The following is a 23,566-nucleotide window of genomic DNA, read 5'->3' as shown; positions in this document are numbered from 1 at the left end:
ATACCTCACAGGGTTGTTACGAAGATCAAAAGAATGAACACATGTAATACACTCAGGACAGTGCCCAGCACATTAAGAATGTTACTGAAGCCGGGTGTGGTGCCTCACGCCTGTAATCCCAGCACTTTGGGAGGCCGAGGCGGCCGGATCACGAGGTCAGAAAATCGAGACCATCCTGGCTAACACGGTGAAACCCTGTCTCTACTAAAAATACAAAAAATTAGCCGTGCGTGGTGGCAAGTGCCTGTAGTCCCAGCTACTCAGGAGGCTGAGGCAGGAGAATGGCATAAACCCGGGAGGCGGAGCTTGCAGTGAGCCCAGATCGAGCCACTGCACTCCAGCCTGGGCTACACAGCAAGACTCTGTCTCAAAAAAATAAATAAAATAAAATAAAATAAAATGTTATTGATTATTATACACTACCATCATTATTGTCATCATCTACCAGAAACTAGTTCATTTCAGTCTCACATACTTCCATAGGTTCATCATTTTCCAATATTGCTGATGGCAGCACTTCTTAAAGCTCATTTTATTTTGTAACCCACTTATTCTCTAAACAACATTTTTCTAGTCAATAATTTAAAATTGCTCTTTTCCAACTAAATGCAACATAATCTTGAGGTAATTTCAGCTAAGCCATTTGCAGTATTTGCCAATCCCTCACACTAAGAGAAAATTTATCAAAAATACTTCACGTGCTCCAACATAGAAATGAAAGACATATGTTGGTCATTTAATCTTGATTTTTTGCCCAATTTTCTGCATCTTTTGATTGCCAGCATGTCAGTTCACCAATCAATAAATTAAATTTTGATAAATTTTCATGTTACTTTTTTCCCTCTATCTTAGGTAAAGTTTTATCATAAGACTTAACGGCTCAAATCATAGCAATGAAAAATCAGATGAATACACACAGCCTATCTCATTTATCTGGGTGATAAAATTAAGTTCAAAATAATGTATGCATTATGAAAGTTACTTTACAACATACCTATTAAATAAGATGGTCTCCTTACTTACTGATTCTTTTCTTTCTTAAAAGAATCATTAAGCAAAGAACCTAAAACAGTAACCCAAATAAAACACAAAGATAGTCTGCTGTGATGAAAGCTCAGAATACTAACCTGAAAAACAAGAACTAAGGGTCTTCCTACTAACTAGGTATAGGTTATTAGATAAATCACTTCACATCTTTGGATTCTGGTTTTCTTATCTGTAAAATGAGAAGGTAGATTAAATTAGCTCCAATTTTCCTTCCTGCTCTAAAAGTCTACGATTCTACAAGGTACTATTTTAAATAAAGTTTAGAATTTGAAATTTTCTCATTTCTGTGATGAAAAGTAGATTTTGCTTATTACCTAATGCCCTCACTAGATGGTGCTATTGGCACAGTTATCTCAGGTTACTTGAGGAAACTAGCAGGCCGTGTTTCCCAAATGGGCCACTTAACAGGCTTTGGGGATTACTCCCAGTGACTGCTTTCCAAGCCACCATAGGATATTTATTATCCCCACTCCCCTCCCATTAAACATCAATAATTCCCCCCACTTCCCCAATAACTGTGACAATCAGAAATAATCATACACAATGTCATCCAAGAAAGCTACCCCACCCCAGTTCAGAACCACCAAAAGAAACTCAGTTTTCCAAACTTAAGAAACTGTTATGAAAAAATTAAAACTGACAGTTTTGTTGCTTGTGAAATTTTTAAAAAGTCATTTCCATAATGACTGTAAAGTGTCAAAAGTTCTTTACAGTGACAAATGAATATTCATATCCCAAAAAATCAAATACTTAACAGGACATCTTTTGTCAGCTGATGACTGAACAGCTTGCTATTCTATGCTTAATTCACATGTTGGTCCTACCAGTCATTACTAATTCTATATTAATCATTCTGATAATTTATATAATGATAAATTAAATGCCTTCCAAATGAAAAATTAAAAGAACGCCTATAAAAATGTAAATATGCACAATAAAATCACTCATAGCCAAGAGCAGAGGAGCAGCAGAGAACCCCAGGGAAAGTAGGCTGCCTACTTTGAAAGAGGCTTCATGAGTAACATCATTTTTGTGAATTTTGCATATTGAAATCTCATAAATCCAATGGGACTGCACATGACCAATAGAACCATCTCTCAGAAATAGTTCCCACTAACCAAGCTCACAAGATTGACATAAAATCAGAATGCAAACTTCTTAATTTACAGAGATAACTACAGCTGCCCAAACCAGCAAGAGCACAAGCATCTATGTCCTTGGGTCAGCATTTTCTCTCCCTTTTAGGCATGTTACACAGGAAGCCAGGCTATAATCAAAAGGTTGCCTAGGAAGGAGAGAATGAGGAAAAGGAGGATTATGTTGACGTGATTTGAATGCTACAATGGCAAGAAGTCAAGGGAGCCTGATGCATCAGGGTCCAAAAAAAAGATACAAGCCACAAAGAAGAATCAAGTTCAGGAGGCGGTTCCAAGATGGCCAAATAGGAACAGCTCCAGTCTACAGCTCCCAGGGCAAGCTACGCAGAAGATGGGTGATTTCTGCATTTCCAACTGAGGTACCAGGTTCATCTCACTGGGGCTTGTTGGACAGTGGGTGCAGGACAGTGGGTGCAGCACACTGAGCATAAGCCGAAGCAGGCGAGGCATCGCCTCACCCAGGAAGCGCAAGGGGTCAGTCAGGGAATTCCCTTTCCTAGCCAAGCGAAACTGTGACAGACTGCACCTGGAAACTCGGATCATTCCCACCCTAATACTGCGTTTTTGCAAGGGTCTTAGCAAAGGGCATACCAGGAGATTATATCCTGCGTCTGGCTCAGAGGGTCCCACACCCACAGAGCCTGGCTCATTGCTAGCACAGCAGTCTGACATCAAACTGCAAGGCAGCAGCCAGGCTGGGGGAGGGGCGCCTGCCATTGCTGAGGCTTGAGTAGGTAAACAAAGCAGCTGGGAAGCTCCAACTGGGTGGAGCCCACCACAGCTCAAGGAGGCCTGCCTGCCTCTGTAGACTCCACCTCTGGGGGCAGGGCATAGCCAAACAAAAGACAGCAGAAACCTCTGCAGACTTAAATGTCTCTGTCTGACAGCTTTTAAGAGAGTAGTGGTTCTCCCAGAACGGAGTTTGAGATCTGAGAACGGACAGACTGCCTCCTGAAGAGGGTCCCTGACCCCCAAGTAGCCTAACTGGGAGGTACCCACCAGTAGGGGCAGACTGACACCTCACACGGGCAGGTACCCCTCTGAGACGAAACTTTCAGAGGAATAATCAGGCAGCGACATTTGCTGTTCAGCAATATTTGCTGTTCTGCAGCCTCTGCTGCTGATACCCAGGCAAACAGGGTCTGGAGTGGACCTCCAACAAACTCCAACAGACCTGCAGCTGAGGGTCCTGACTGTTAGAAGGAAATCTAACAAAGAGAAAGGACATCCACACCAAAACCCCATCTGTATGTCACCATCATCAAAGACCAAAGGTAGATAAAACCGCAAAGATGGGGAAAAAACAGAGCAGAAAAGCTGAAAATTCTAAAAATCAGAGCGCCTCTCCCCCTCCAAAGGAACGCAGCTCCTTGCCAGCAACGGAACAAAGCTGAACGGAGAATGACTTTGACAAGTTGAGAGAAGAAGGCTTCAGACGATCAAACTTCTTCAAACTCAAGGATGAAGTTCAAAACCATCGCAAAGAAGCTAAAAACCTTGAATAAAGATTAGATGAATGGCTAACTAGAAGAACCAATGTAGAGAAGTCCTTAAATGACCTGATGGAGCTGAAAACCATGGCACGAGAACTACGTGACAAATGCACAAGCTTCAGTAGCCAATTCGATCAATGGGAAGAAAGGGTATCAGTGATTGAAGATGAAATGAATGAAATGAAGCGAGAAGAGAAGTTTAGAGAAAAAAGAGTAAAAAGAAACGAACAAAGCCTCCAAGAAATATGGGACTATGTGAAAACACCAAATCTACATCTGATTGGTGTACCTGAAAGTGACAGGGAGAATGGAACCAAGTTGAAAAACACTCTGCAGGATATTATCCTGGAGAACTTCCCCAACCTAGCAAGGCAGGCCAACATTCAAATTCAGGAAACACAGAGAACACCACGAAGATACTCCTCGAGAAGAGCAATTCCAAGACACATAATTGTCAGATTCACCAAAGTTGAAATGAAGGAAAAAATGTTAAGGGCAGCCAGAGAGAAAGGTTGGATTACCCACAAAGGGAAGTCCATCAGACTAACAGCAGATCTCTCGGCAGAAACTCTACCAGCCAGAAGAGAGTGGGGGCCAATATTCAACATTCTTAAAGAAAAGAATTTCAACACAGAATTTCATGTCCAGCCAAACTAAGCTTCATAAGTGAAGGAGAAATAAAATCCTTTACAGACAAGCAAATGCTGAGAGATTTTTGTCACCATAAAGCCTGCCCTATAAGAGCTCCTGAAGGAAGCACTAAACATGGAAAGGAACGACTGGTACCAGTCACTGCAAAAACATGCCAAACTGTAAAGACCATTGATGCTAGGAAGAAACTGCATCAACTAACAAGCAAAATAACCAGCTAACATCATAATGACAGGATCAAATTCACACGTAACAATATTAACCTTAAATATAAATGGGCTAAATGCTCCAATTAAAAGACACAGACTGGGAAATTGGATAAAGAGTCAAGACCCATCAGTGTGCTGTATTCAGGAGACCCATCTCACATGCAGAGACACACATAGGCTCAAAATAAAGGGATGGAGGAAGATCTACCAAGCAAATGGAAAACAAAAAATGGCAGGGGTTGCAATCCTAGTCTCTGATAAAATAGACTTTAAACCAACAAAGATCAAAAGAGACAAAGAAGGCCATTACATAATGGTAAACGGATCATTTCAACAAGAAGAGCTAACTATCCTAAATATATATGCACCCAATACAGGAACACCCAGATTCCTGAAGCAAATCCTTAGAGACCTACAAAGAGACTTAGACTCCCACACAATAATAATGGGAGACTTTAACACCCCACTGTCAACATTAGAGAGATCAATAAGACAGAAAGTTAATAAGGATATCCAGGAATTGAACTCAGCTCTGCACCAAGCAGACCTAACAGACATCTACGGAACTCTCCACCCCAAATCAACAGAATATACATTATTCTCAGCACCACATCACACTTATTCCAAAATTGACCACATAGTTAGAAGTAAAGCACTCCTCAGAAAATGGAAAAGAACAGAAATTATAACAAACTGTCTCTCAGACCACAGTGCAATCAAAGTAGAACTCAGGATTAAGAAACTCAATCAAAACTGCTCAACTACTTGGAAACTGAACAACCTGCTCCTGAATGACTAATGGGTACATAACGAAATGAAGGCAGAAATAAAGATGTTCTTTGAAACCAATGAGAACAAAGACACAACATACCAGAATCTCTGGGACACATTTAAGGCAGCATGTAGAGGGAAATTTATAGCATTAAATACCCACAAGAGAAAGGAGGAAAGATCTAAAATTGACACCTTAACATCACAATTGAAAGCACTGGAGAAGCAAGAGCAAACACATTCAAAAGCTAACAGAAGGCAAGAAATAACTAAGAACAGAGCAGAACTGAAGGAGATAGAGACACAAAAAACCCTTCAAAAAAAATCAATGAATCCAGGAGCTGGTTTTTTGAAAAGATCAACAAAACTGATAGACCACTAGCAAGACTAATAAAGAAGAAAAGAGAGAAGAATCAAATAGATGTAGCAAAAAAATGATAAAGGGGATATCACCACTGATCCCACAGAAATACAAACTGCCATCAGAGAATACTATAAACACCTCTATGCAAATAAACTAGAAAATCTAGAAAAAATGGATAAATTCCTGGACACATACACCCTCCCAAGACTAAACCAGGAAGAAGTTGAATCTCTGAATAGACCAATGACAGGCTCTGAAATTGAGGCAACAATTCATAGCTCACCAACCAAAAAAAGTCCAGGACCAGATGGATTCACAGCCAAATTCAACCAGAGGTACAAGGAGGAGCTGGTACCATTCCTTCTGAAACTATTCCAATCAATAGAAAAAGAGGGAATCCTCCCTAACTCATTTTACGAGGCCAACATCATCCTGATACCAAAGCCTGGCAGAGACACAACAAAAAAAGAGAATTTTAGACCAATATCCCTGATGAACATTGATGCAAAAATCCTCAATAAAATACTGGCAAACCAAATCCGGCAGCACATCAAAAAGCTTATCCACCATGATCAAGTGGGCTTCATCCCTGGGATGCAAGGCTGGTTCAACATATGCAAATCAATAAACATAATCCAGCATATAAACAGAACCAAAGACAAAAACCACATGATTATCTCAAGAGACACAGAAAAGGCCTTTGACAAAATTCAACAGCCCTTCATGCTAAAAACTCACAATAAATTAGGTATTGATGGGACATATCTCAAAATCATAAGAGCTATTTATGACAAACTCACAGATAAAATCATACTGAATGGGCAAAAACTGGAAGCATTCTCTTTGAAAACTGGCACAAGACAGGGATGCCCTCTCTCACCACTCCTATTCAACATAGTGTTGCAAGTTCTGGCCAGGGCAATCAGGCAGAAGAAAGAAATAAAGGGTATTCAATTAGGAAAAGAGGATGTCAAATTGTCCCTGTTTGCAGATGACATGACTGTATATCTAGAAAACCCCATTGTCTCAAACCAAAATCTCCTTAAGCTGATAAGCAACTTCAGCAAAGTCTCAGGATATAAAATCAATGTGCAAAAATCACAAGCATTCTTATACACCAATAACAGACAAACAGAGGGCCAAATCATGAGTGAACTCCCATTCACAATTGCTTCAAAGAGAATAAAATACCTGGGAATTCAACTTACAAGGGATGTGAAGGACCTCTTCAAGGAGAATTACAAACCACTGCTCAATGAAATAAAAGAGGACACAAACAAATGGAAGAACATACCATGCTCATGGATAGGAAGAATCAATGTCGTGAAAAGGGCCATACTGCCCAAGGTACTTTATAGATTCAGTGCCATCGCCATCAAGCTACCAATGACTCTTCACTGAATTGGAAAAAACTACTTTAAAGTTCATATGGAACCAAAAGACAGCCCGCATTGCCAAGACAGTCCTAAGCCAAAAGAACAAAGCTGGAGGCATCATGCTACCTGACTTAAAACTATATTACAAGGGTACAGTAACCAAAACAGCATGGTACTGGTACCAAAACAGAGATATAGACCAATGGAACAGAACAGAGCTCTCAGAAATAATACCACACATCTACAACCATCTGATCTTTGACAAACCTGACAAAAACAAGAAATGGGGAAAGGATTCCCTATTTAATAAATGGTGCTGGGAACACTGGCTAGCCATAAGTAGAAAGCTGAAACTGGATCCCTTCCTTACACCTTATACAAAAATTAATTCAAGAGGGATTAAATACTTAAATGTTAGACCTAAAGCCATAAAAATCCTAGAAGAAAACCCAGGCAATACCATTCAGGACATAGGCATGGGTAAGGACTTCATGTCTAAAACACCAAAAGCAATGGCAACAAAAGCCAAAATTGACAAATGGGATCTAATTAAACTCAAGAGCTTCTGCACAGCAAAATAAACTATCATCAGAGTGAACAGGCAACCTACAGAATGGGAGAAAATGTTTTGCAATCTACTCATCTGACAAAGGGCTAATATCCAGAATCTACAAAGAACTTAAACAAATTTACATGAAAAAAACAAACAACCCCATCAAAAAGTGGGCAAAGGATATGAACAGACACTTCTCAAAAGAAGACATTTATGCAGCCAAGAGACACATGAAAAAATGCTCATCATCACTGGCCATCAGAGAAATGCAAATCAAAACCACAATGAGATACCATCTCACACCAGTTAGAATGGCGATCATTAAAAAGTCAGGAAACAACAGGTGCTGCAGAGGATGTGGAGAAATAGGAACACTTTTACACTGTTGGTGGGACTGTAAACTAGTTCAATCATTGTGGAAGACAGTGTGGCAATTCCTCAAGGATCTAGAACTAGAAATACCATTTGACCCAGCCATCCCATTACTGGGTATATACCCAAAGGATTATAAATCATGCTGCTATAAACAGGATTATAAACACAAGCACACTTATGTTTACAGTGGCACTATTCACAACAGTAAATACTTGGAACCAACCCAAATGTCCATCAATGGTAGACTAGATTAAGAAAATGTGGCACATACACACCATGGAATACTACGCAGCCATAAAAAAGGATGAGTTAACGTACTTTGTAGGGACATGGATAAAGCTGGAAACCATCATTGTCAGCAAACTATCGCAAGGACAAAAAACCAAACACCGCATGTTCTCACTTACAGATGGGAATTAAATAGTGAGAACACTTGGACACAGGAAGGGGAACATCACAAAACGGGGCCTGTCGTGGGGCTGGGGAAGGGGGGAGGGATAGCATTAGGAGATATACCTAATGTAAATGATGAGTTTTGGGTGCAGCACACCAACATGGCACATGTATACATATGTAACAAACCTGCACGTTGTGCACATGTACCCTAGAACTTAAAGTATAACAGTATTAAAAAAAAAAAAAAGAATCAAGTCCAGGATACCCAAAATAACCCTTTGATGGAAGTACTATTATTATTCTCACTATTCAGACTATAAAACAGATTTGAATAGGTTAAGTGATTTGCTACAGTCATGTGGAGGAGACAAGAGCTCAAACACACATCTGGACTACTGAACCCAAAGTCCTGACCCCTATGCTACACAAGGTGTAAAATCCTTAAAATTACTAATAAAGAAGTTTCTGCCTACCCTTCAGTTTTATCTGTTGCCATTGGTGCTCCTGAACTCTGCTGACATGTTAACGATAATAAATTTTCAATTCCTGGAATAAGCCATTGTTTCTCTTGCCTTTGAAGACACCATGCCAAACATTACACCTATCAATATCATCAGGATAATTACTATTTATCTTTTGGATCTCCATTTTAACTATTTCTTTCTCAGTCTAATCCCAAGACTAAGTTTTCCTGATCCCTCAAGTTACATCTCTGCTATATTCTCCCACAGAATGAATGTTTCCTGTATCTCCAATTCATAATACTTCAAACTTTGTTAAAATTATTAAATTACTGTCTCTTGAATTCTAATGTCCATGAAGATATTATATGTCCCCATAATCTGGAAATTAATTACATTCAATTAATAAATGAAAATCATCATAATGGATCAGAGAAGAGCTAGCACCTAGGTCTGTAAGATCAAACTGTCTTTTGATTGTATTAACGTTAAATGTCAATCCGAAGTGGGGGACTGGTCAGGTGAGAAAGGGAAGTCTGGAGGAAAATTCTGGTCAATGTCTTCTTAAAGTCTTATCTGAAGAAAGTGAGTATCAGGACAGGCACAGTGGCTCATGCCTGTAATCCCAGCACTTCGGGAGGCCAAGGAGGGTGAATAATCTGAGGTCAGGAGTTCGAGACCAGCCTGACCAACATGGAGAAACCCCATCTCAACTAAAAGTACAAAATTTGCCAGGCATATGCCTGTAATCCCAGCTACTCAGGAGGCTGACACAGCCACAGAATGAAAGAAAATATTTGCAACACCCCTGTCTGGCAAAGAACTTGCACCTAGCACGTATATGAAAAACTCTTACAACTCAAGAATAAGAACACAAACTTCTTTGCCCAATTTGAAAATGGGAAATATATCTGAGAAGATAATTCACAAAGGAATATAAATGAAGCGCCAACAGACACATAAAAATGTTCCACATTACATAAATAATTATAAATAAGAAATGCAAATATATATATTTATTGGGAAAAGGGAGACCAGAAGAAAAAACACGTGTAGGGAGAAAGTAAGAATTTAATATTGAACATACTGGGTTTGAGACAATGTATTTGTGAAATAAAGAGGAGATAGCAGACAGTCATTTTAAGATAAATGATTTATCCACATCCTCTCTAGCACCTGTTGTTTCCTGACCTTTTTTTTTTTTTGAGACAGAGTCTCACTCAGTCGTCCAGGCTGGAGTGCAGTGGCACAATCTCGGCTCACTGCAAGCTCTGCCTCCCGGGTTCACGTCATTCTCCTGCCTCAGCCTCCGGAGTAGCTGGGACTACAGGCGCCTGCGACTACACCCGGCTAATTTTTTTTTTTGTATTTTTAGTAGAGACGGGGTTTCACCGTGTTGGCCAGGATGGTCTCGATCTCCTGACCTCGTGATCCGCCCGTCTTGGCCTCCCAAAGTGCTGGAATTACAGGCGTGAGCCACTGCGCCCAGCCTGTTTCCTAACTTTTTAATTATCGCCATTCTAACTGGTGTGAGATGGTATCTCATTGTGGTTTTGATTTGCATTTCTCTGATGGCCAGTGGTGATGAGCATTTTTTCATGTGTCTGTTGGCTGTATGAATGTCTTCTTTTGAGAAGAGTCTCTTCGTATCCTTTGCCCACTTTTTGATGGGGTTGTTTCATTTTTTTCTTGTAAATTTGTTTAAGTTCTTTGTAGATTCTGGATATTAGCCCTTTATCGGATGGGTAGATTATAAAAATTTTCTCCCATTCTGTAGGTTGCCTCTTTTATTTCACTGAGCAGTGGTTTGTAGTTCTCCTTGAAGAGGTACTTCGCATCCCTTGTAAGCTGGATTCCTAGGTATTTTATTCTCTTTGTAGCAATTGTGAATGGGAGTTCACTCATGATTTGGCCCTATTTGTCTGTTATTGGTGTATAGGAACGCTTTTACACTTTTGGTGGGACTGTAAACTAGTTCAACCATGTGGAAGACAGTGTGGAAATTCCTCAAGGATCTAGAACTAGAAATACCATTTGACCCAGCCATCCCATTACTGGGTATATACCCAAAGGATTATATATCTTGCTGCTATAAACAGGATTATAAACACATGCACACTTATGTTTATAGTGGCACTATTCACAATAGCAAAGACTTGGAACCAACCCAAATGTCCATCAATGATAGACTGGATTAAGAAAATGTGGCACATATACACATGGATTACTATGTAGCCATAAAAAAGGATGAGTTAATGTCCTTTGTAGGGACATGGATGAAGCTGGAAACTATCATTCTCAGCAAACTATCACAAGGACAGAAAACCAAACACCACATGTTCTCACTCATAGGTGGGAAATGAACAATGAGAACACATGGACACAGGAAGGGGAACGTCACACACTGGGGCCTGCTGTGGGGTGCCGGGGGGGAGGGATAGCATTAGGAGATATACCTAATATAAATGATGAGTTAATGGGTGCAGTGCACCAACATGGCACATGTACACATATGTAACAAACATGCACATTGTGTACATGTACCCTAGAACTTAAAGTATAATAATTTTAAAAATAAGAAAATTTTTTTAAAAAGACGAATGATTAAAAGACAGAAGCTCTAAGAATTTTAATTGTATTAAGTGTATGAGATAGGTTCAAGTACTGTTCCTATCCTACAGATGACAAAAGTTGAGGCACAAAAACAATAAATAACTTGATCATAATCACACAGCTAGTACTCTCTCTGGCAAAGCAGATTCTCAAACTTAGGCAGTATAGTTCCAGAGTTAATGCATTATATCTACACTTATCGCTCGCTTCTTCGGCAACTGGTTGATTACCCCACACTACAGAGATCCCAGATTTAGTATTTGACATCCAAGAAAGAAAGGTTGAGGTATAAGGGTCATAACAGAGAATTTTTAAAAGTCTCCACAATTAATGGGAAAACCCTACTCCCTTTTCCACTGCCAATCCTCAAACAATGACAAGCTAGTTTTTTTGCTTGTTTTTTATTTTTTATTTTTGTGGGCACTTGCTAGGTTATATATTTATGGGTTACATGAGATATTCTGATACAGGCATGAAATGTATAGTAATCACATCAGGGTAAATGGGGTATATCCAACAGCCAGTTTTTACAGGATTCATCTGCAGACACTTGAATGACCACAGAGAAAAGGCCGATATATATTCTATGGGAAGGTTCCCCAAAGAAAGAGCTAGATCGCTATCCTATCATCTTACAGTAGAGCTCATCATCCCAGCCTATGCAAACTCAGCTCAGGCTCTGAATGAGTGAAGAGATCTGCTATGCTCTAAGTGACCACTTAGCACAGAGAATCCCTCTGATGGAAAAAAAACATATCATTCAAAGCCAAGAGAACTGTTTATATGAAATATCCAGCATTCAATCAAAAATAAGCAACCATGCCAAGAAACAAGACCAAAGGCAAAAACAGACAACAGAAATGGACCCAAAGATAATACAGATATTAGAGTTAACATGAATTTTTTAAAAAAAATGATTAACATATTCAAGAAAATATAAACAAAGAAACATATGACAAAATGGATAATTTCACCAGAGAATTGAAATGTATAAAAGAGAATTAAAGGGATATTCTAGAATGAAAAGACAAAGTAACTGAAATTTAAAACTCAATACGAGTTTAATGTAGAACAAATACAGCTAAAAACAAGATTAATGAACTTCAAGATAGGTAGTAGAAAACATACATTCTGATACATGGACAGACAGAGGTTAAGTGATTAGCCTATTGCATGTTCTCACTCATAAGTGGGAGCTAAACATTGACTACACATGGACACAAGATGGGAACAACAGATACTGGGGACTACTAGAGGGAGGAGGGTAGGAAGGGAGCAAGGGTTGAAAAACCACCTTTTGGGTACTATGCTCACTACCTCAGGGACAGGATCATTTGTACACCAAACCTTAGCAACGTGCAATTTACCCATGTAACACACCTGCACATGTACCCTGGAACTTAAAAGTTGAAAAAAATAAAAAAAGAGCAAGTCACAGAATGAAAGAAAATATTTGCAAGACACATATCTGACAAAGAACTTGGACCTGGCATGTATATGAAAAACTCCTACAACTCAAGAGTAAGAACATAAACTTCTTTGTCCAATTTGAAAATGGGAAAAAAATATCTGAGAAGATAATTCACAAAGGAATATAAATGAAGCGCCAATAGGCATATAAAAATGTTCCACATTATATAAATAATTATAAATAAGAAACGCAAATTAAACAAATAGACTAACTTTTCCCCAAAAAGGGCAAAGATAAAACCAACAGCAATGTTCTGTTTACAAGAGCTACACACGTAAGAACACAGGAAGTTTGAAAATAAGAGACTATTAAAGATTTACCATGCAAGCACTAACTGAAAGCAAGCTGAAATAACAATACTAAAAGGAAAAAGTGAACATCAGGCAAGAAGTATTACTAAAGACAGAGTGATTTTATTGTGAGAAAAGGATCAGTCCACTAGGAAAATCTAACAATCTAACAAGTATGTATACCAAAGATATTTTAAGATGTACAAGGCAAAAATTAATAGCACTGAAAGGAAGAAAAGAAAAATCTACAATCATAATGAAATATTACCAAACGTCTCCTGATAACTACAAAAAAAAAAGGAAAACAAAATCAGCAAGAATATAGAAGATCTGAAACAACAAAATGAACAAACTTGGCAAAACTGACATTCACAGAACACTGCACCCACAACGGCAGGATCCACTTTTAAGTGCACATCATTTTAACAAAATTGATCACACCCTGAGCCACAAGGCAAGACCCAACAATTTTCAAAGGATTCCAATCATTCAGTGTATTATTCAATCAGAGTGTAACTAAGCTAGAAGTTGAACACAAAAGGTAACGTTAAAAATCATCAAATGTTCAAAAACTAAGCAATATACTTCTAATTAACCCATGAGTCAAAGAAGAAACCACAGTGAAAACAAGAATACATTTTAAACTGAAGAAAAAATAACATATCAACCCTTGCAACATAACAAGTAAAGATGCTCTCAGAGGAAAATGTATGGCCTTAAATGTACGTAATAGGGGAAAAAAAGAGTTTAAAATAAATGATGGTAGTATTCATCTTAAGTTAGGGAAAGAATCGCATATGAAACCCAAAAAATGAATGCAGAATAAAATAATGAACACACAAGAAAAAACATGGTAACTAACATAACAGAAAACAAATATAATAGAGAAAATAAGCAAACCCAAAAGATGGTTTTGAAAAGATTGATGAAAGTGAGAAAATCTGGCAAAAAAAGACAAGACACAGATTACCAATATTAACAAAGGGGACATTTAAAAGATGTCTGTAAAATACAAGTATCCTTCAGACATTAAAATATAATAAGAGTATATTAAAACAACTTTATGCCAATCATTTTGAAAATTTAAACAAAAATTCCTAGAAAAACTACAAAAACTGAAACAACAGAAAAATCTGAATAGTTCTATATCTATTAAAGAGACCGAATCCATAATTAAAGACAAACTCATAAATAAATATTTAGGCCTATATGGCTTTACCCAGGAATTCTCCAAACATTTAAAAACTAAATATAGCTAATCTTACAAAAACTCTTCTGGAGAAGAGAAAATGAAGAACACTTCCCTGACCAATTTTATGAGGCCAGCATAACTTTGATTCTAAAACCTGATAGGACATTACAAGAAAAGAAAATTCTAGGCGACTATCTCCTTTGAACATAGAGATAAACATTCTAAACTAAGCATTAAACTAATTCTAGCAATATATTATGGGATAATTGACAAAATGGATTTCCCCAAAATAGCAGCTTAACTTTTTAAAAAATTAATGTAATTTTCCACATTAACAGATTAAAGGAGAAAAATCATATAATCATCTCAATACAGGCAGAAAATGCAAGGGGAGGAAGAGTATCAGGAAGAATAGCTAACGGATCCTGGGCTTAACACCTATGTGATGAGTTGATCTGTGCAGCAAACCACTGTGATACATGTTTATCAATGCTACAAACCTGCACATCTGCACAGGTACCCCGGAACTTAAAAGTTGAAGAAAAAATGCGGAAAACGCATTTGATAAAATTTAATATACATACATAATTTTTTTAAATCTTAGGATATTAGAAATGGAAGAGAAACTCTTTCATTTGATAAAAAGCTTACTACAAATATCATAATGGTGAAATACTGAATGCTTTCTTGCCCCTAAGATCAGGAAGATACAAAGTTGCCCATCACCAACTTTGTACTAAAGTTTTTGGCTATTGCAATAAAGCAAAAATTAAAAAGTACATTTGACCCTTGAACACCACGGAGGTTAAGGGCACTGACCCCTCTGTGCAGTCAAAAATCCACATATAACATTTGACTCCCCCAAAACCTAACTACTAATAGCCTACTGTTGACCTTGCCAGTAACACAGTAAATTAACATGTTTTGTATGTTGTATTATACACTGTATTCTTACAATAAAGCTACAGAAAGGAAAATGTTATTAAGAAAACCATAAAGAAGAGAAAATATGTTTACTATTCATTAAGTGGAAGTGGATCATCATAAATGTCTCCATCCTTGTCTTCACACTGAATAGACTGAGAAGGAAGAGGAGAGTTGGTCTTGCAGTTCCAGGGGTGGCAGCGGCAGAACGGGAGACAGGAGAGGCAGGCAGAATCCGTGTAACTTAATGGAAATACTTTGTAATTTCCGTCATAAAATAAGTCAAAAGTAGTCTTGAATAATCAGAATCCTTCTGCTAGATTGTCTAATGTCAATTTGTTTTCTGGCACTACTATGTCTTTTCTACCTGGCACCATTTTGGAAGCACTCATTTCCATCAAGTCATCCTCTGTTAATTCCTCTGACAAGGTGTTTCTTTTAGCTCTTGAATTTCTCTAAGATCCATATCTTGAAACCCTTCACTCCCCACCTTTTTTGCCATATCCACTATCTTTTCATCATTTTCTTGACTGACTCTGTGTGGTCACGCACAACATCTGGACAGTCTGCTTCATCAACAATTTACTATTTCAGGCTTGATGGCTTTTTCTATAACAATGATGGAATCTTCAGTGGTGTAATCCTTACAGACTTTCATGATGTTCTGTGGGGGTTCTCTTCCATAGCAGTAACAACCTTTCCCTAAAGTACCCTGCTGTAATGAGGCTTAAAGGTCCTTATGGCCCTCTGATCTGAGACTCAACTAGAAATGCTGTGTTTGGGGGCAAGTAGACCACTTGGATGCCTTCAGTGTTGAACTCATGGGGTTCTAGGTGGCCAGAGGAATTGAGAATGTAAAAAGAACTGGCAGTCCTTACTGGCAAGATACTTCTTAACTTTAGGAACAAAGCATGGATGGAACCAATCCAGAAAAAGCGTTCTCATTGTGTAGCAGGCCTTTTTGCTATACAACCAAAAGACTGGCAGTTGGTATTTTTTCCTTAGAGGCTCAGGGGTTACCAGCTTTATAGATAAGGAAAGTACTTAGAAATCCAACTCCATTTCCGCAGAATAGTAGAGTTAGCATATTCCTTCTGCCTTAAATCTTGATGCTCACTTCTCTTCCTTACTAATAAATGTCCTTTACGGCATTATCTTTTTTCCAAAATAGCACAGTTTTACCTGCATTAAAAACCGGTCCCGGCAGTTGTTCTTTCTCCTCAATGATTTTCTTAAAGCATCTGGGAACGCATCTGCTGCCTCTTGGTCAGCAGAAGCTGCTCCTCCTGTTATCTTGACATTTTTAAGCCAAATCTCTAAAACTATCAAACCATCCTTTGCTGGCATTAAATTCTCCAGCTTTAGATCTTTCATCTTCCTTTTAAGTTGTAATATAATGACTTTGTGCTTTTTCTTGAATCATATTACAGTCTATAGATATGCCTTTCTTATGGCAATCCTGCACTCACATAAAGGGTGCATCTTCTATACAAGATGAAAGTCTTTTGCAAAAAGTGCAAGGTTTTCATGCTTGCTGGTATAGTTGCACCTATGGCTTCACAAATTTTCTTTTCCTTTTTTCAATGGTCCTTATTCTGGATTCATTTATTTTGAAATGGCAGGCAACCACAGCTACAGACCTCAATCTACAGTATATATCAAGCAACTCAACTTTTTATTGTAATATCATGAGTTTACTTCTTGGGAACATTTCCAGTATCACTAGCAGCAACTCATACGGGTTTCATGGTATTATTCAAGGTGTTTATAGTATTGTACGAAACACAATGAAAAATATGCAAGAACTGCAAGAGACCATTTATTAAGATACTCAATTTACTGGAAAGAAAGCTGCTCACATGGAGATGATTAGTGTCTAATGGTGTTTTAAGCAGATATTCACAACATTTGAGATCACTGCAATAGCAACAGGAAGTAAATACAAAACTATAAGAGTAGTACAATAGGTATCACAGTTAATTCTATGCAGTTATGATTTAATACTGCATCTTTACATTTGTTTACATTTCTCTCAACTGCAAATGGCACCATGTATGGTCTGTGTAGGCACACGTTTTGATAAATTTTCATAAAAGATTTGTATTTTATGGTAGCAAATTATAACACAGACTAATATCTACATGTATTTTATGCATTTGTGACATATCTTTTTCTTAATTTTTTTCAGTATTTCTAGGCTACGTGGTTCATCTGAGTTTTTCCAAACTGTTGCACATTTCCAAAAAACTTTCCAATACATCTATTGAAAAAAATCCTGCGTATAAGTGGATCTACACAGCTCAAAAACATGCTGTTCAAGAGTCAACTGTATACAGATTGGAAGGGAAGAAATAAAGGTTGTTGGGTACAAGGCCAATTATAAAAATCAATTGGATTTTTATATACAAGCAATTTACTTTAAAAATGACACTATTTATCATGACATCAAACACTTAGCAATAAATCTAACAAAAGATGTGTAATTCCTACATTCAAAAAAATTTCAAAACACCAAGAAAAATTAAACATCAAAACAAATGGGAAAATATATTCATAGACGTGAAGAATCAATACTATAGACACTAGTCAAGTGTCCCCAAATTAATGTAGAAATGCAATGTAATTCCAGTCAAAACCCCATGTGTTTTTCTACGTATGTATAGTTTAATAAGCTGTTTCTAAAATGTATATAGAAATGCAAAGGTCCAAGGATAGTCAAATCAATTCTGCAGAAAAACAGTGGAGGACAGAAGCTTCAGGTATCAACACTTACTACAAAGTTACAGTGATAATATGATATTGGCGGAAACATAAACAGGCCAATGGAACAGAATAGTGTGTCTAGAAAGAGACCTCATATATACACCCACCTTTATGACAAAGAGACACAGAAGTCTGGTGAAAAAAAGATGACTTTTTTCAATAAACAGTGCCGAGTCTATTAGTTATCCATATGGGAAAAAAAAAAAAAAGATGTTGCCCTCCTCCGCATAATATATATTTTAAAAATAGTAAAGTTCCTTAGAAATAAAGCAGGAATAACTTACTGAGATAAACAAAGATTTCCTAACCAGAACACAGAACACACTTAACATATAGGGAAAATTTGACAGACTGTAGTACATTAAAATTAGGAAATTCTTGATACAGCCAATCTGTAGCCCCCTTATTTGGGAACTTATTAGTGTATGCAGTCTGATAATTCACTTAACCATATTTATTTAACATTCAAAGAACTGATTTTGCTTTTGTGAAGGAGTAATACCTTGATTTACAAAATTAAATCCATAAAACTTATGAGGTTCAAATAAAATGATTATAGTTTTAACAACTACCAGAAACATAACAAAGGATCAAATACAATTTGAATTTAATATGTGAAGTGGCATTGTTTTCACTCATTTTTTAAAATGCAGTTTTACTTCTAATCTTAAATGCTACTAATAACACTCAGTTATCACAGGTGATTGAAAATAGCTGCCAGGTCCCCTGTTAAGTAGACAGGAACAAAGTCAACTTAAATAAAAGTAAAGGCCCAGAGCTGCTCTCTATGGCTAGCAAAAAATAAAAAATAAAAAGCCATCTGCTACAACAAAAATAATCTAAATGTCTGTTTGTCTACTGTTTATTTAAATGGTGGAAAATCAGTTTGCTTAGCCAAGATCATAGCTACAACAGGATTAACCTGTCTTCAAGTGGGGGAAACAACTACCTATCATCCTGTTTACTCAAAAAGCCTCCTTACATCAGAGAGGAAAGGGGTAAAATATTGGAGTACTGGAGTAAAATAAAGATAGCATTAGCTTTCCAGAGGCAACAAATGTTAAAAGGCCAGAGGGGATGACACATTACATACTCAAATGTTTTAAAATTTCAATTTATATGTCTATAATAAAAAAATTTACACATGCAAAAAATTATTTCTAATCAAGAACTGACTTTCTTTTAATAGAACCTGATAATTACTATAATCTTATGGATTCTGTCTAAGGCAAAATACAGCTTTAAATATAGAAGGGAATTGAGTATCTTCAGTTATACATTCTTTCAAGGTCCATAATCTTCAAATTTCTAGATTAACAGAAATTGCGTAAAGCGCTAATACAGTCCAACTGTCATTCTCTGCTTATGCCAAGCCTCATTAAAATAACACACATTTATCTTTCACTTTGGAAAGGGCATTATGTATTCTCAACTACTAAACACTTTACCTTTGCAGCAAGCAGTAGTCCAATTTTGTCAGCTTCAGCCTCCAATTTTCTGCTGTATGGTCTATTAAACATATACTAAGAAGAAACAGGACAGAAAAGCTCCATTAAGACAATTTTTTCATGACAAAAGGAGTAACAAAGAGAAGTTTTTTTTTTTTTATTTTAAAGTTTCATGGAGTATCTAGGATAAAATTCCTATACTGTCTACTAACATTAAAATAACTCCATAATATAAAATATAAACACAGCCTTTATTTCCCTGATTAGAAATTAATACTTTAAAAACATGGTAAGAATAGAAGTCATGCCTATAAATTTCTTGACAGTCTGTAGTATGAGGAATTTACTTCTATTTTTCCAATTATAGTCTCCACCTACTGAGTACAGGATTCACTAAGAAAGCTTATTGATGAAGGCTTTTAATATGGCCAAGGAACATTATGACCTTGAGTTTTAAAAGAAAATCAAGAAAACGTAGGTATATAATATCCAATGACACTACTAGACAATTTATTTCAGTAAGAAAATTAACCATATAGCAGAATGTTCTTTCTTTGATAAATTATCTTAATTTCCTTTTTCTTTTCTAAGTATTGATTCGTTGGGAAAATGAAATTTTCTTCTGACTTCAATAAAAAACACACGTAGATATAGTAACTTTAATTTTCCTAATTACTTGTATTTATGTGAACGCTTTCCAGTTAAATTCTAATTTTCAGTAAGTACTAAAACTTTGTAGGAGATGAATCAATAGGCAGGACTTTTGAGAAAAGAGCTATTAATTGGGGAAGCAATCTTTCAAAGGTAGCCACATGTCTGTGATGGCCTGAAATAATACAATAAATCTGATATACAGTGTGTGACCATTAGAAATGACTTCCTTCCTTTTCAATCAGTTTTAGGTCGATGATGTATATCATATAGTGCCTTCACTCTCCATGAGCAGGCTGCATGTGCCTCCATCAAGTCTACTGATAGCATAAGGATTTAAGACGTTGGCTTTAAAAAGACAGAAACTTAAGTTCAAGTCCAAATGCTGTTAACTTATTGTTAACCCGGAGCTAATTGTTTAACCCCACTAAACCCAGGAGTATCATATGTAAAATGAAATGAGTAACAGTGCCAAGCTCACAGAGCTGCAGAGGGGATTAAATGAACAAAAATAATAGCTCATATTTATTGAGTCCTTATTTGTGCCAGGTATTGTGCTAAGTGTTTTAAATTAATGATTCTAAACCTAGTGTGATTTTGTCCTCCAGGGACATTTACAAATGTTTGGAAATATTTATGACTGTCATAACTGAGAGAAGGGAGAGCTACTGACATCTAGGGGATGGGGGTGAGAAATGCTACTAAACATCCTACAGTGCCCAGGACAACTCCCCCACAACAATTATCCAGTCCAAAGCATCAGCAGTGCTGCGATTGAGAAATCTTGCTTTAAATGTATCATCTGTCCTCACAACAAATGAACCTCAGCAATTCCCACATCCTTAGGACTTCACTATCAACATTCCTCTCTGTTCTCCAATCACAGTGAGCAACTTTCTAGAGAAAAACATCTCCTTGTCACCAGAATTATTGAGGGGCCTTGATTTAGGGAAAAAGAATTCAAACAGAATCATTCCTACTTTATTTTCACGGAAGAATTACAGTGAAGTGGCAGAATTTATCAAATATTTAAAGAAAGAAATAGCTACATGTTATCTTTCTTATGACCCACTCTGCTGATTCCATTACAAAAAAAGCAATCTACAGATAGACAGAGAAAATAACTAAATTAATTCTTTTAATTTCCTGGCAGGTCAGTGACAGAAACAAAATTCAAAATATGAGATCCTATAACCTAAGGAATAACTATTCTTTTGTTCTCTCTTTAAGAACCTTTACTTCAATATAAACGAACCAAATAATATGGTAATACTGAATAACAGACTTAGTTATCCAATCTCAAAAACAATTTGTCTCATAGAATTTTGCACATTAGATTTAAACAGCACCCAGATGGCACTCTGATGGGTGCTCCACAAATCATTAACTAAACAAATAACAGATTGTTTCTAAATAACCAAACCTCCTGGGACAAGAGGAAATATTCAAAGAAAGATGTCAAATAAAATAATCATAGTTAACAAAGTAGTTATAAAGATTGCAAGACCTACTTTCAGTAGTACAGTGTTTTGAACAAAACGAGGCACTCAATACATTTTTGAGATGATTATTATACATAAGCACTAAAATCAAAAGTTAACAAACACCTAGTAAGACTTTCCTTTCAATAATTTCAAAGCAATGATAGTTCAACAGAGAGAGAAGGAAGGAAGGGCGGTAAAGCAGCTTTAGCCAATTCTGTGCCCATTAAAGTTCACAGGTTTTAATACTGCCCCATTAAAATGCAAATACAGTTGGCTCTCTATATCTGTGGATTATGCATCTGATGGATTCAACCAATTTGGATAGAAAATATTTATGAAAAACAATTAAAAAAAAACTACAACAAAATTAAAAATATATAGTAAAATAACAATTTACATAGCATTTACATTGAATTACACATAATCTAGAGATGATTTAAAGTATATGAGACGATGTGCATAGTGACATGCAAATACCATGCCATTTTTTATCAAGGACTGGAGCATACTCAGATTTTGGTATCCATGAGAAGTCCTGTATACCAAGGGACGGCTGAAATTGGGGAATGGGGGAGGCATTCAGTTACTATGAAAGGAAGGGTCAGTGGCTGGGTTTTCTCTTTGTAAAACCAATAAATATATTTTTGAAAATCATATTAGCCAAAAGTTGCCAAGCCCTTCTAACCTAATCCATACCCATCATTTGAGAGATGTAGTATTCCTTAACTTAAATATTCATATATAAGAATATCCCCTAAAAATGAGAAAACATAAGACACTAAAAATTTGTACCCATATTTCATAGTGAAATGTAAAAACATCTCTGGATTTGCTGCTTTACAGTAGTATTAAAATATCCTCACCACAGGCTATGATCAATTCAAGTTATTGTCTCAGACTTACCTCCTGCAATTTAGACTGTATCCACTGGCCCAAAAGTGCCAAACTATCTCGAGGACAAATGGCCCAAATCATTGTGAGGAAAATCATACCTAGGAAATCCAAAAAATGAACCATGCCAGCCTTTTCTGCCTGAGAATAATCAAAATAATAAAAATTACATTTCATACATCGAGACAGTATATGCTTACATTTTCTAGTTCATCAGGTGTTACAATTACCCGACCTTCTCCACCTAAGACTGAGAGTTCTCTTTTTCTTCTTTTGCTTTTTCTTTCCTGGTCTGCTTTTACCTGCCTTTGTTTATCTACTTATATACCTATTCATTCGTTTAACTAGTATCTACTGAGCCACTTATTATTACAGGATATTAATCTACAGTTTCTTGCATTAACACGCATAATAATCTTGTGAAATAGGTACAATTATCCCTACATTTATAGATAATGAAACTGAGATAGAGGTTAAAAGAGTTGCCCAAATTTGCACAGCTATTACTAAAAGGACCAGAAATCAAACCCAGTCAGTTCTAGTTTTTTAATACAGTTGCATCATTTTAAAATATCAAATAAATGTTTCATTTTACTAATATTTTTGAATGAGGACTAAACACTAACATATGAAGCACTTAAAACAAGAAAAAACTCAGAAAAAGACTGGAAGTTTATTTTAAATAAATGTATTCTGGTCTTCAAGACCTAATATATGAAACATTACTCCTTTATACAAGTTTGTAAATTTGTAAGTCTAGTATTTATCATGAGAGAATCGGGTTCTATGAATTTTTGTATTTATTTATATCAGTTACCAAAAAAGATTTTTCATAAAATAGTTGTTTTGAGTAGTAATATCTAAATATAAGTTTAATGAACTAGATTGTTCATGGTTTGCCAGTAAAATTGATTAGTAAATGTTAATGTTGTAATGCTGAAACTGAAAAAATAGCAGTCATTACTTGAATGTATGAAAAATGACTG

General features: G+C 36.6%; 1 protein-coding gene across 11 annotated transcripts in view; it reads right to left on the bottom strand.

Moving 5' to 3' along the window:
• Positions 1 to 23,566, bottom strand: part of OMA1 (OMA1 zinc metallopeptidase) — a 67,373-nt gene that overhangs the window by 27,733 nt on the left and 16,074 nt on the right. For 7 of the 11 annotated variants that reach the window (XM_065521807.1, XM_005543236.4, XM_015451702.3 and 4 more), the window contains 2 exons: positions 22,593 to 22,721; positions 19,555 to 19,629 (listed from right to left, as the gene is read on the bottom strand). In XM_065521807.1, the coding sequence (XP_065377879.1) occupies positions 19,555 to 19,629; positions 22,593 to 22,721 (204 nt within the window). Of the gene's footprint in view, positions 1 to 1,127; positions 1,217 to 19,554; positions 19,630 to 22,592; positions 22,722 to 23,566 lie in introns of all 11 variants that reach the window. The other 4 variants (XR_012419656.1, XR_012419663.1, XR_012419657.1 and 1 more) reach the window with 1 other exon arrangement.

The sequence above is a fragment of the Macaca fascicularis genome, chromosome 1, assembly GCF_037993035.2.
Source record: "Macaca fascicularis isolate 582-1 chromosome 1, T2T-MFA8v1.1".
NCBI classification, from domain to species: domain Eukaryota; kingdom Metazoa; phylum Chordata; class Mammalia; order Primates; family Cercopithecidae; genus Macaca; species Macaca fascicularis.
Note: the sequence above shows the minus strand (reverse complement) of the source record. Positions and strands in the feature narration are given on the sequence as shown.